Source organism: Carica papaya, chromosome 6 (assembly GCF_054855325.1).
Source record: "Carica papaya isolate Zhongbai chromosome 6, ASM5485532v1, whole genome shotgun sequence".
In the NCBI taxonomy this organism is placed as follows: domain Eukaryota; kingdom Viridiplantae; phylum Streptophyta; class Magnoliopsida; order Brassicales; family Caricaceae; genus Carica; species Carica papaya.
Genome location: NC_142314.1, coordinates 35,957,753 through 35,971,080, shown reverse-complemented (window position 1 = coordinate 35,971,080; position 13,328 = coordinate 35,957,753). Strand labels below are relative to the sequence as shown.

The 13,328-nt window shown below is 35.0% G+C and overlaps 3 protein-coding genes across 3 annotated transcripts; 1 reads left to right on the top strand and 2 right to left on the bottom strand.

Annotated features, from left to right (window-relative positions):
* Nucleotides 1-859: 859 nt before the first annotated feature.
* LOC110826189 (Ribosomal protein S3Ae) lies at nucleotides 860-3,315 on the bottom strand. Its single transcript, XM_088222290.1, has 7 exons — nucleotides 3,155-3,315; nucleotides 3,013-3,060; nucleotides 2,704-2,809; nucleotides 2,073-2,210; nucleotides 1,802-1,987; nucleotides 1,512-1,712; nucleotides 860-1,340 (listed from the first exon to the last, which is right to left on the bottom strand). The coding sequence occupies exons 1-7, from the start codon at nucleotides 3,163-3,165 to the stop codon at nucleotides 1,242-1,244; spliced, it is 789 nt and encodes a 262-aa protein (XP_088078416.1). The 5' UTR covers nucleotides 3,166-3,315; the 3' UTR covers nucleotides 860-1,241.
* A 410-nt stretch (nucleotides 3,316-3,725) lies between these two features.
* LOC110809702 (pentatricopeptide (PPR) repeat-containing protein) lies at nucleotides 3,726-6,947 on the top strand. The gene is made up of 2 exons (XM_022035594.2): nucleotides 3,726-6,510; nucleotides 6,607-6,947. Exon 1 carries the CDS (start codon nucleotides 3,879-3,881, stop codon nucleotides 6,366-6,368), a length of 2,490 nt encoding a protein of 829 aa, XP_021891286.2. The 5' UTR covers nucleotides 3,726-3,878; the 3' UTR covers nucleotides 6,369-6,510; nucleotides 6,607-6,947.
* Nucleotides 6,948-7,982: 1,035 nt separating this feature from the next.
* Nucleotides 7,983-13,269, bottom strand: LOC110809700 (Protein prenylyltransferase superfamily protein). The gene is made up of 9 exons (XM_022035592.2): nucleotides 12,870-13,269; nucleotides 11,464-11,528; nucleotides 10,865-10,913; nucleotides 10,011-10,105; nucleotides 9,791-9,876; nucleotides 9,625-9,684; nucleotides 9,446-9,527; nucleotides 8,625-8,738; nucleotides 7,983-8,464 (listed from the first exon to the last, which is right to left on the bottom strand). The coding sequence occupies exons 1-9, from the start codon at nucleotides 13,054-13,056 to the stop codon at nucleotides 8,294-8,296; spliced, it is 909 nt and encodes a 302-aa protein (XP_021891284.2). The 5' UTR covers nucleotides 13,057-13,269; the 3' UTR covers nucleotides 7,983-8,293.
* Between the last annotated feature and the right edge of the window lie 59 nt (nucleotides 13,270-13,328).

Here is a 13,328-nt window from a genome sequence, read left to right as displayed (position 1 = left end):
ATATAATAAAATGCATAATAATCACCTATTATATGAAAATAGAATTTAATTTTTAATTTACTATAAATTATAAACTTTATGATTTTTAAATATAAAAATAATTTTATTATAATATATATAATAATTATTTATTTAAAATTTTTTAAACAGAAAAATAAAATCTAATTTTGTAATTTATTATAATTTATATATTGTATAGTTAATTTTTAAAATTATAACTCTTGTATAATACATAATAGAAATTTCATTTTAAGAATAAATTATTATTTTATTATATAATTGAATTAAAAGTTCTCTCTCATTATCATTAAATACTCAAAATTCATAAAAATATTTTAATTTGTATTCCTTATATACAAAAAATGATGAAATTATTTTTATTTTTTAACATTTAATATTTTATATAATAATTAGAAATTTACTTACTGAGAAAAATAATTTATTTTATTTAGCTCATGTCTAGCTTTATTTATTTTTTTTTTTACCAAAAAAAATATGATTGTGATTTTTTTTTTAAATGTAAAGTCAATAATAATTTTACTGTTTCTATAAAAAACCATTTAAAATCAATTCTGAAAGTATAGATTTAAATGGGTAAAAGGCTATTTTAGTAAGAGATCATTTTCTATAATGAATAAAAATATTATTATATATAATGAATATTAAAAAACTTGCCTGAAAATAAAGTTGGAATGAGCTTGTAGACTTGTACAAAATAGTTCTTCAAATCTAACCCTTGAATCTGCTAGGAATAGATTTCAAGTGCTACTTGGAGAGAATAAGAACTGAAAATTCTGACCACAAAGAATCCCAGTGAGTCCAAATTAGGAATGAATGCAAATAAAACAAACCACAAAGCTTTAACAAAAGCTCTCATCCTATTGACATTATGATATTTTACTGATTGAACAGAATGGATTAACCAGTTCGACAATATGGCTTGCTTTCGATCGTATCAAACACTTACATATAGGCAAATTGCTCACAGTACTCGGTATACAACTAGAGGAAAATCAATAATTAATCCCATTCGATACCTCGATCAATTAATGACAAACCTTTAGAATAACAAAAATCTGAAAGCTAGGAATCAATGGAAAAAGAACCATATTTAAGAAAATGTTACTAAGACATTCTACTAGTACTGCATCTCTGTCTCAAAACTTGAAACAAGTAATTTGATCACTCAATCCATGTGTAAAAATCTGACGAAACCGTGATAAACAAAAAAAGACTTCTATTTAAGCACCAATAACTTCGGTTGGTGCTGCCTCCCCCACTGTTTCATCAGCAGGCCTGTCTAACTTCACACCGACATCCTCAGAGTAATCACCATGAACCTGGGAGGTTTTAGTTTCATTAGTTTCATGACTTCCTGGTTATAGAATTCTTAAATGGAAAATTGAGCTTAGAAACCAGAAAAGGGACTAAATGGTTCAAAGAATGTTAACTTCAAAAAGTTGGACAGGATAACAAAGAAAAAATTCCATAAAGGGTCAGGAGGCACATACCTCCATCAACTTGCCAAGATCAAATTTGGGCGCCTTCAGGATCTTGACTTTACGGATGAAGACATTTTGAAGTGGATAGATGCTGGATGTAGCCTTCTCAATCTCTCTACCAATCATCTCAGGAATAAATTTTGCCACCAATTCTTTCAAATCACAAGACGAAGCTTCTTTAATCATAATTTCCCTCATTTTACGGCGAATCTGATATCAAGACAGAACCGAAAATAAGTTATTAAGGTTCAACTAATCAATAATAATCAATAACTTGAGTTGAAACATAATATCCTTACCTGACGGATCTGGCTTGACTGAGCATAACAGGTGCGCTTGACCTGATTTGCACGTCTCTTGGTGAATGCAATGCAGAACATCCTCAGAGTGTAGTTATCAGTTGTTTTAACATCCACATGAGCTTCAATTAGTGTCTGCCACTTGCGTACCAAGGACCTCAACTTGTCTGTTGTGAAGTCCATCCCCTAAAATTTGCAAACGAGAGAATAATATAACAATTTTCTCACCAAATAACAAAGATCAATAACCATTCAATATAATGCTACTTACCCAGAAGTTTGTCAGCACATTCCTGCCTTGGACATCCTCAGCCCTAAGACGGATCTTCCTGTAGGCATGATCCTCATCGGTTTGGAGATCAGCTAGGGAGATTTCAAACACTCTGTGCTTAAGCCCCTCAGACGCAATCTACAAAATAAATACACCAAAGATTCTCAACATTAACAGTTTCTATTACCCAAAAAAAACCCATAAAAGTAGAATTTTATAAACAGCAAAAGCATAGAGTCCTTGTGGGAATACAATCATTTAGCTTTGAAAAACAGAACCGCATCAGTTCCTTCCCCAGACTGGAAACAATAATGCAATTAAGTTAGCAAATACCTCCAGACGATCATTAAACTAACAAATTCACTAATCAGAGCACAAGCATTGCCATGTTCGGAGTGAACGAAGCAGAAAGCATTGCGAACTAAATACATCACCTTTATTTGATTTAAAAATCATTATATTTATAGAAAGAAAGAAAATTATGCAGAAAACTACTTGCATTATACTTACAGGCACCAGCTGACATTAACAATGCCACTAAGAATCAGCAGATGACCAAACACTATAGAAACCCAAAAGAAACTATCTTCCTATCAATTCAGAAAGAACCCCGTTCGAGTAAGAAACATACCTTGGTGCCCTGGGTTCTGGTGACAAGGGTTTTGCCAACATTCCTCTGGCTGAAGGAAGAAGGTGCCTTGATATCATACCAATCCTTCTTAGCAAACGGATCAGCGCTGCATCATACACACACAATAATGCGCATATCGTCAATCCAATTACTAATCGAATACTAAATAATTTCCTCATTACGCTCGCATTGAATTAGCTATACAGATAGACATGTATACAGAATCAGAAACCATAGTACAATCAGAGAAAAAAAAAAAAAATCAACAAGATCATAAAAGAAGAGATTTTTGGGTGGAATTTAACTTACGCCTTCTTTTTGCCTCCCTTCTTTCCCTTTGAAATCCGCTTGTTCTTCCTGCAGATGCATGGAAATAAATCGAAAATCGTTTATAAGCAAACACACAAATGCAGAGATATAACAGTGTGACTTTCCGGAGAGAGGAGAGTACCCGACCGCCATTGTTGAGAGATTTAAGCTGTGGTTAGGGTTAGGTTGCCGAGAGAAGCAGTGACAGTGATAACGTGCTGGTGCAAAATGAAACCCTAATTTCCCTATCCCTATGTGATGCCTTTTATAGCTACTGTATTTCAGTGAAATACGATAACTCCCGCAGTAAAATTGGAGTGTTTGTTTGTGAGGATATCTTTGCCCTAATAGTGCATAAGGTTTCTACCATTCCAGATTTAAAACATATTCTCAATTACAAAAAAAAAAAAAAAAAAAAAATTATTTTTTCTCATATCAAACTCCCATTTTATCTTTTAATTTTTTAAAATAATTATATGTATTTTTTTTACACTATAAATATTTTTGAAAAAATATTTTTTTAATTAAGATAATATAATAATATTATTATAAAATATGATAATATTATATATAATAATCTTTTAAAAAATTAATTTTACGTAATATGAGATTAAATTAGTTTTTATAAGAATTAAAATTATGAAATAATAATTAGAAATATATATTTAAATATTTTAAAATAATAAAATTATTAAATTGGAATTTTGACCCATCTTTTTTCCTCTTCTTCCGTGCGCGCTAATTCTCTCGTCTTCTTCTTCACAAGCACCTTCTCGCGAGTCTCCACTGCTCTGTCAATTCCTCTTCTTCCCCTACCTTGCAGCAAACGAAGTCCACCTTTCAACCGGTGTCGTACAAGACTGCAAATGGCAAGATGTTTACATCTTCCCAAATCCAGAGTTGCTGCCATGAACAAACTCCAGAATCCCATCTCATTCCCTCTGTCACTTACTTACTGTACAGATTCTTCATCACCCGACAAACCACTCTTAGCGGATTCTACCCAAATCATCGAGGAGGAGCCGAACAACAAGGAAAAGCCCAACACTGTTCAAGACCAAGAACGCCATGAACAGGTGCGGAAGCTTCGAGTTTTGCTTCAACAGAAACGTATGGATACCGCTCGAAGTTTCATCGAATCTCTTGTCGTCTCAAAATCGGCATTCTCTTCACCATCCGATCTCTTCGGTTTGTTCTCTATCGCCTCACCCTCCTTGAAGCCGATTTTCTCAAACATGTTATTGTCAATCTTGTCAGACTCCAAAATGCACGATGAGGCCATTGAATTGTTCAACTTGATGATGAAAGATGGTATTTTTACTTCTTTTGATTCGCTCATTGTGTTAGTTGATTCGTTGGTTTCTTCACGTCAGTTTGATAAGGCCCTTGAGCTGTTCTCGAAGATTGTCGAGTCCGGTTTCAGGCCGAACAAAGTCATGTTTGGAAAAGCCGTACAAGCGGCGGTGAAGCTGGGTGACTTGAAAAGGGCTACTGAATTACTTGATAGTATGAAGAAGGAAAAAGTTAGTCCTACTGTGTTTGTTTATAACGTGATCATTGGCGGGTTGTGTAAGGAGAAGAGAATGGAGGATGCAGAGAAGCTGTATGATGAAATGATCAAGAGAAAGTTAGTGGCTACTCAGGTTACTTATAATACTCTGATTGATGGGTATTGCAAAGTTGGAGACTTGGAAGAAGCTTTTAATGTGAGAGAACGTATGAAAAAAGAAAATGTGGAACCAAATCTTGTTACCTTTAATTCATTGCTTAATGGTCTTTGTAAAGCAAGAAGGATGGAGGATGCAAAGAGAGTGTTGCAAGAAATGGAAGGTTATGGCTTTGTGCATGATAAGTTTACATATAGTATATTGTTTGATGGGTTTTCAAGGAATGGTGATGGTGATGCTGCAATGAGTTTGTACGAGAAAGCAGTCGACAAAGGGGTAAAAATTGATCGGTACACGTGTAGCATTTTGTTGAATGCATTGTGCAAAGAAGGGAAGATCGAGAAGGCGGAAGAGATTTTAAGAAAAGAAATGGAAAACGGGCTTGTTCCGAATATGGTTCTATACAACACAATTGTCAGTGGATATTGTCAAAAGGGTGACATATCTTCAGCCATTTCGACAATGCAAGAGATGGAAGATAGGGGATTGAGGCCTGATAGCATTACTTTTAATTCCTTGGTCAACAAGTTTTGCCAAATGAAAGAGATGAGCAAGGTGGAAGAGTGGATAAAGGAGATGAGGGAGAAGGGTGTTTCTCCAACGGTAGAGACATATAACATCTTAATTGATGGTTACGGGCAAATCTGTCAATTCGATAGGTGTTTTCAGATTCTTGATGAAATGGAAAGCAAAGGGATAATGCCTAATGTTGTCAGCTATGGTTCTCTCATAAATTGTTTATGCAAAGATGGTAAGCTTCTTGAAGCTGAAATACTACTCAGAGATATGATGGAAAGAGGAGTTTTGCCAAATGCACAGATATATAATATGCTCATTGATGGTAATTGTAATGTGGGGAAGTTGGAAGCAGCTTTTAGGTTTTTTGATGATATGCAGAAAAGTGAACCAGGTCCAAGCCTTGTAACATATAATGCACTCATTAACGGCCTCTGCAAGAAAGCAAGGGTAGTGGAAGCCGAAGACTTGCTTCTTCAAATCAAAAGTAAAGGTCTTAGTCCTGATGTGATAACATATAACTCCTTAATATCTGGATACTCCTATTCAGGAAACATACAGAAATGTGTGGAATTGTACAAAAATATGAAAAACTTGGGTATTAAACCAACTTTGAAAACATATCATCCTTTGATTACTGTATGTGCAAAGGAAGGAACAGAGCTTGTAGAGAGATTATTCCATGAAATGTTAGAGATGCATTTAGCTCCTGATCGAGTTGTATATAATGCACTCATTTACTGCTATGTAGAGCATGGGAATGTTGAGAAGGCATTCACTTTGTACCGTGATATGGTAGATCAGGGAATTCAGACAGATAAGATGACATACAATAGCTTGATTTTAGGGCAGTTTAGGGTGAGAAATTTGTCGGAAGTTGAGAATTTGGTTAGGGATATGAAGGCTAATGGATTGGGTCCCAAAGCTGATACATACCAGATACTGGTTAGGGGATACTGTGAGCTGAAAGATTTCAGTGGAGCATATTCTTGGTACAGAGAAATGTTTGAGAATGGAATCAAGCTAACCTTCAGTATTTGCAAAGAACTTATCACCGGCCTTAGAGAGGAGGGAAGATTGGTAGAGGCCCAGATTGTTTGCTCAGAAATGAGCAGCAAAGGAATGGAAGACTTGAGCTTGAATGAAAGTTTCTCTGCTGCGGCCAAAACGTAAACAGAGAGATATAGCATCATTAAGCTCTCAACGATCATGGTTTTCAAGACATGACACTACAGCACTCGATGTTTCGATTGAAAGGGAATTATGTAGAGGAGCTGTCTCGAGCTCTCTTCTTCAGTTTGCCTTATGGGATAAGGTAGCTTAGCTTCTAAATCACATATACCTTACTCAGACTAACATTTCAGATTTAGGAGTATGTCAGTTGCATTATAAGAATTCACTTTCTTTACAGCTCTTCGGTTCCACAAATTTACTATCTTCTTATTCTGAAAATATGGGGAGAAGCAAGAGATGAAGCTCACAGCCGGGACGAGTACAGAGAAAAGTTTGGAGGGATTATGGTAGACTTTTTTGATTCCTTGGAGAACTTTACCATCTGTTTGCTAGCAGCAGCATGGTTTGTGGTGCAGTGTTTGCTGGAGAGAAGCTAATCCTTGTTGCCCTGGCTTGGTATTACCAATTTTAACCATTTATTGTCAGCCCAATGTTCTGAATCCATCTTGGCTTCTGTATGAAATTGGTGCGTAGAAGTTGAAAATAATTTACCTTTTTGGCGGAATCTGTTTACATTAATGCTGGTATAATCGCATTTTAGTTTAGTCATTACATTTTTATTAAAATAAATAAATTTTATAAAATTCCAAAATTTAAAATATGAAATTAAATAAAAAGATTCATTCAAAATGAATTATATAAGGATTTGTGGCAATTAATTTCAAATTTCATAAAAATTAGTAAAATTTAGAAATAAATTTCATATTTTTTAAGAAGACTCAAAATACCCTCTCTTTATCTCACTCTGAGTCAACTGAAAATTCAAACTTTCACTAAAGTTAATATATTTTTAATATATAAATAACTCTTATATTTAAGAATTTAATAAAAATAAAATATATTTAAACCACTCTAAACGTAAATGTTTCTGCAACACTCCAAATTAGGCACAATGAAGTAGAAGAAAGAGCACATGCACTCTAAATTACAAAAAACACTGTGCAAGATGACATTCTTTTAAAAATTTTGCATAATATGATCCAACGGGAAAAGAGCGAGATTGAAGCTCTTGAAGGAAAAACCAGACTGAATGATTAATTACTTTCACTCATCAGAAACCAGGAGAAAATTGGGGCAGATATGACAAACTTCCTTCTATCTCCCCAATCTGTTATTAGGTAAGCAATTTCGGAAAAGCTTAAAGATGCTGAGCAACTATGCACGATGAACAGCTGAAACTTAAACTCATCGAGGGAAATTGAACCAAACTAAGTCACACTAACAAAGCTTCATACCATGTTACCTTAAAAACTTTTAGGCCCTTATCTGGGATATTCTCTAGCCTAAATACCAGATCTCTTAACTGGAAGTTTTCATATAAGAAGAAATAAAGAGGAATGAGTTCAAAATTGCAGACAACCGAACCAAAATCTGAAGATACAGGAAGAATCTATTTTGCAGTATTGTCTACCTGAGTTACTCTGTCAAAAGCATGAGTCCAGTCTCACTAGCACTTAAAATTTGTTATCACCCCAAGAAGGATCCAACAATCTTCTACTAATGAAAGAATGGATGATATTGGTACATCGGAGAAAAACAGAAGTAACAAGCTAATGGAAAGCGAATTATATCTGACATTATGCAGGAGGAGGAATCTTATCTCACATCACCGGCTTACCACTGGTGTATGATGGGTAATACAATATGTTAATGACCTCAAGGAACCGATAAGAATATGTTAACTGTAAAAATAATCGTGAAGGAAAATAAAGCACATGAGGGAAAGATTAGTTTTTCTCATTTCAATGTACTAAAATCTCAAGCATTTGCAAAATTTAAACTACTTGACGAAGAGTTGCAGATGAGCCCTTTTCCATTTGGACGTAGTGGGCAATCGTGAGAATATCTAATCAATGGCAAAGAAGTTATGATGAAATCCTCAAACTTCTGAAGGTAGAAGCAAGCTGAGGAAGTTTTTCAGGAGCTTTTTGCTTGTAGTGCTTCTCCAATGCCTTTGTCACAAGAGATTGCAGCTCTGGGCATTCTTTATCTTCCTTGTTCCGGTTGTTGGAAAGCTGTGCAATGGCAGATGTACACTGAATAACAGGAATAGCGCTTTTTCTTAGTCATAAAAACTCATTATCCGTAAAAAAGAAAAAGGCTATAGAGAAAACAGAACTCCAAATATTAGGTACTAAGCAAAAGGATGGATGAATTCAAACAAGCAGATCTTTCTGAGAGAGAGAAAGAGCTCACCAAGCATATACCAAAAAGTGCTCTGGTATTCTTGCCCCCAGTCAGGTCTATGGCGGATGCATAATATTTCTTGGCTGTCAGAAGATTTTCTAGTCCACCAAGAGTATAGAGCACCTATCAACCAGAGGCAGAAAAAACCATTTATTGGTCACACTAAGTCTATAGCTCAAGTTATACTTACAGTTACCAGTTATGTTTTTCCCTTGCTTTTTTTTTCTTTAAAAGAAACAAACTATAGGTCAAGTTAATTACATTATACTATGTCCTCATGCCACGACAAATATTTTAACTATGTCACTATCAGAAAGTAATGCTAGATAAAACATTGATTCGCTGACATCAGAAGAAGTGTCAAAATAATATAGAAGCAAGCCCTTCAAAGTAGTATTCATGATTTTAAATTCTAATGTAATACTGACAAGTGATCACTAGTAATTGCATAAAATACTTTGCAAACATGAAAAAGCAGCTTGTCATAAATGACTTTGAAGCCTTTATGTAACCTTCAAATGGTTGTTTCGCTTGTTGGACCAAAACCTTTGGTCTTGTTGTACAGGGAACTTCTGGTTATGACATTGTCCACTAGTGCAACATGGGGCAGAATTTAACCAACAATGACTAATCTAGCCATATTCTCTTTGGGAGAGTGGAATATCTACTTGTTTACCGCTCGAGAAGACTAATGGACAAGGAAGCCTACTTCTAACTTCTCACATCAATAAAATATAGTTCATGCTTGTCTGTGAGTACACAAAAAAATCAAAGTAGCACTTCGCTGAAACATGCAGAAACTAATTGCGAGAAATAAAGAATGCACTTACATCAGCATATGCAAGGTGATGAAGTGGAATTGTGGGCTCAGCCAGTATAAGCTCCTCATAGCAGAATAATGCTTGTTTGTACCTAATTTTATACACAGAAAAGTGAGATCAGGATTTATAGATGGGAATGGCAATTTCTTCCACAATAATTTCATAAAAGAAGTGCAAAAAAACCTCACATTTGCAAGGAAACATATATTTCAGCAAGCTCTCTCCATGCATCATGGTCCGCCATAAATCTAAAAAAATGTTGTGATAGAGTCAAAACAAATCAGTCATATTCCAATATCTACATATAATAAGAAACAGTAACTTTTTCCTTTAAGAAAAAGTTTGCAGTATTACATTTCAAGGTACTTATTGAGCCATTCAATGGCCCCTGGGAGATTGCCCTGTGCCTTTGCCATAGCTACCCTCCTTTTATGTATTACCTGCATTGGAAATGGAGATTGATTAGACATACACAACCATTTCAGGTTTTAGAGAAACATTTATCTTTGTCAAATAAGATAGACAGAAAAAATGAAAAGTATCTTCTTCATGAAAAAATGATCACAGAATTTACTTGATCAAGCGGATTATCCTCCAAGAGAGTCGAGTATGCTTTTTCAGCCTCTATCCAGGATCCCTTTGCTTCAAGCAAGATTGCCTCGAGCTTGCCTGATGCATGTGAAACAAAAATACAAGGGCATCATATCAAACGTTGGCAGTGCATAGCATCCATGACATCTTCCTAAATATTTTGGAAGCAGATAAATATCAAAACATCAGCTGTTAATTCTGTATATACGAGTGAAGAAAAGAAAAAAAAAGGACTACCTCTCTTTTATCTTTTCTTTTTCCTTTTTCTTTTTTCTTAGGGAGTGGGAGAAGAGGAAGGGACAGAGATAGATGTAAAGGAGTGAGAAAAAAAGGTTTGCAACGACAAATTTTTTCATTGAATGGATGACTGATCAGTCCATTGAACTAATAAACAGAAATATGGACTCCTTCCATTTGGCTGTAACTGGTAATAGCAAAAAAGTCAGTTTGCTTGCACATGTACTAATTGACAGGTCTATATTTGTTTTTAAGTGATTGCTGATTATGTACTTTCTTCTTTTCATAAAATATTTTCAGAATTGCATCACTTAAAGAGAGTTTAAGTTTTTGAAGAATAAAGCTCTAAGCCACTAAAAGCTAGACAATTAGAGTTTTCTGAGTAAATTTTTTGAGCAAAAGGGAAATGAAGATATGATGTTTGGAAGAAGCTTCTAAATGGGCACGGAAGTTATTAATATATGAAGGTAGAATTTGGGAGGAATGAAAATGACTCACTTGTCCATCATATATAACACATACAAGCTTACGTTTACTAGAAGTTCCCATAAATATTCATATAGGGATATATATTTTCTATTTTAGTTTATGCAAACTTACCAACTCTTTTACTCTCAGGGAATTCCTTCCGCAAAACCTTTATGGAATCCTGCAAAAGCATTGCAAAGTCCAAACTAATTCATAATATTATCTCATATCAAGTATCAACTAATAAAAAAGTATCAATAGCTGTTTGGCGTTTACCAAATAAGCAGATATTGACTGAACATATCCATATTTCAGGCAAAGAATAAATGAGTCAGACCTCACATAAGACTGAAGTAGATTCCAAAAATTAACACATAGGAAATAAGTTTCAGATATAAGATTTTCTCAAGCCATATGCAAACAAATTTATAAAAAAATGCGTGGATTTTCTTCAAATTCAACAAGAAAGATTACAGAAATTAAAAAAGTAAAAAATTACAGCCATGAAACAACAATCTGTCAAGAATTATAAGATTCCTGACAACCACACACTAGATTCAATAGATAGGATATCATTCTAATTTCATTGATAAAAAGTGATAAAGGAAAAAAATAAAAATGCACGTGAGGGAGAGTGAGAAACGGAGAAGAGATTCTCGGCACATGCTCATCACAGTAATCGTGTAAGATGAACAATTCCAAAAGATTATAGCAGAATGACAAACACATACCTTTGCAACATCAAGACACTGGCAGTCCATAGCTGCAACGGCTACCTGCTCATATAGAGTCCATTCTGCATAAAAACATTTGAACTAGTTAGCTGCAAAAAATACATCATTACCTCTGACTATGAAGTTACAGAAGCAACTTCCAACTAGCTGATAAGTATCTTTTGCCATTGCAGCAGTTTTAAGCACAAATTAGAAGAATCATTTTGTTTTGAGAGGAAAAATAGAGAAGGTGTATTTAAACACCAAGAGGGTGCCGGTAGAAAAGAAGCTTTTACAACTTGTGACAAGAAACTAAAATTACGAGTTTTCCTAAAGCCTATTTGTTATAAAGATGCTTGCCACTAAACAAAACTCATGTTCCTTTTTTCCAAATAAACTAAACGGTAGCAACTAGAATGAGGAAAACAAGTTTTCTCCCCATCTTGCAAACCCAAATACCATCTGAAGCCCATAATTCATCCTCAATCGAGCCACTGACTGCACTGGACAGGTTTAGGAAGGGCAAGGTAGAAGGATTTATTCTTAAGAATCTCCAGATCAGTCATTAGGGAAATAAAGATATTTCGGTATTACTAAAGAATTACAATCCCAAAGTTTATTAAAAGCAGCAAGGAGTCCAACCTGTATACAAAAGTTTTACAATTATGTTAGCAAGTCAATCAAGTCCCTCTAAATCATCAAAAGATAGAGAGGATAATCCCTAATCAAAATGAATTTGGGGTGAGGGAGGCATCATGAATAATACCTTTTTTTAGTAAGCTAGAAGGATTCCCTAAAAAAAAAAAGTAATCTAGAAGGGTTGCGAAGAAAGAGAATATCTGTATTTCCCTATCACAAAATAATCACCTACGAAGGCTAAGAAAACCAGAGAAAACCCACTAATGAAAAAATATAAAACAATTCAAAACAAACCAAGCTTCTGCACAATATACCAGTTTTATTACTTACTCCAAAATACCCAATTTGCACTAATCAACCAGGAAAAAGAACACACAAAATTCACTCGGAAAATTAAAAAATATCCAATAGTATTTATCTTATTCCCAATTAAGATCAACCTTGTTGCCATTAAGACCAGAAAAAAACCCAATAATAAAAACTGATTAGCTCAATAGTCACTTCACTGTTAATCAAAATAATTCACAAACATAGAAAGTCCAGAAGCCTGCAGTATGGAGACTATAAGCCTTCTTCCTCACTAAATAGAAGCAATTCTAAACTCATAACCGATTCAAATAAAGTCCGCAAGTACCAAAACCAGACGAAACCCAAATCTAAACTCATACAACAATTCAAAGTCTCGCCAAGTCAAATTCGATTCACAAGTCTTGGAATCATGCAAAACTCAATTGCAAAAACCAGGAAGGAAAAATCAAATACGAAGAAAAGAAAAACAGACTGACCATCTGGGCCGAGACTAGATCTCTTCTTAGGGTCGTTCAAGATCAACAAACCATGCTTCAAAACTTTCTCAGAACGCCTAACCTTGAGCTTCTTAACGAGGCAGAGGTACTCCCAGGCTCCTCCTCCTCCATTATCGACCTGGTCCTCCAATCTCTTCAACTGCGTCTCCTCTGTTTTGGTCACCATCTCTTACAGTCTCAAAGAATATAACCAAACAAGATGCTTTCAGGATCTCCCTGATACGGAAGTAGGGGGAAGAGGAGAGACTAAATTGACTTGGTATTAATTCCCTTCTGCTTCCTCCAACAGTTTGGTTCGGAGAAACTCGCAAGCATGGCGTTTCTCGTCAGAGAGTGCAATGTGGTAGGTCCCCCCTCGGCTTTTGGGTTCCAATCACGACCGTCCAATGCGCTCCACTTTTTGGGTTTCCCCCGGAGCCGTCCAGTCTTAAAACGGTG

What these genes read in the sequence shown, in the direction of transcription:
- LOC110826189 (XM_088222290.1), bottom strand. An exon ending in AAGGGAGGCAAAAAGAAGGC is followed by an intron (nt 2,810 to 3,012) that starts GTAAGTTAAATT and finishes TGTATGATGCAG; the next exon opens with CGCTGATCCGTTTGCTAAGA. An exon ending in ATCTTGGCAAGTTGATGGAG is followed by an intron (nt 1,341 to 1,511) that starts GTATGTGCCTCC and finishes AAAACCTCCCAG; the next exon opens with GTTCATGGTGATTACTCTGA.
- LOC110809702 (XM_022035594.2), top strand. Translation starts at nt 3,879, where the DNA reads ATGGCAAGATGTTTACATCTTCCCAAATCCAGAGTTGCTGCCATGAAC.
- LOC110809700 (XM_022035592.2), bottom strand. Translation starts at nt 13,056, where the DNA reads ATGGTGACCAAAACAGAGGAGACGCAGTTGAAGAGATTGGAGGACCAG. An exon ending in CCCTGAGAGTAAAAGAGTTG is followed by an intron (nt 10,106 to 10,864) that starts GTAAGTTTGCAT and finishes CACATGCATCAG; the next exon opens with GCAAGCTCGAGGCAATCTTG. An exon ending in ATCACCTTGCATATGCTGAT is followed by an intron (nt 8,739 to 9,445) that starts GTAAGTGCATTC and finishes TCTGGTTGATAG; the next exon opens with GTGCTCTATACTCTTGGTGG.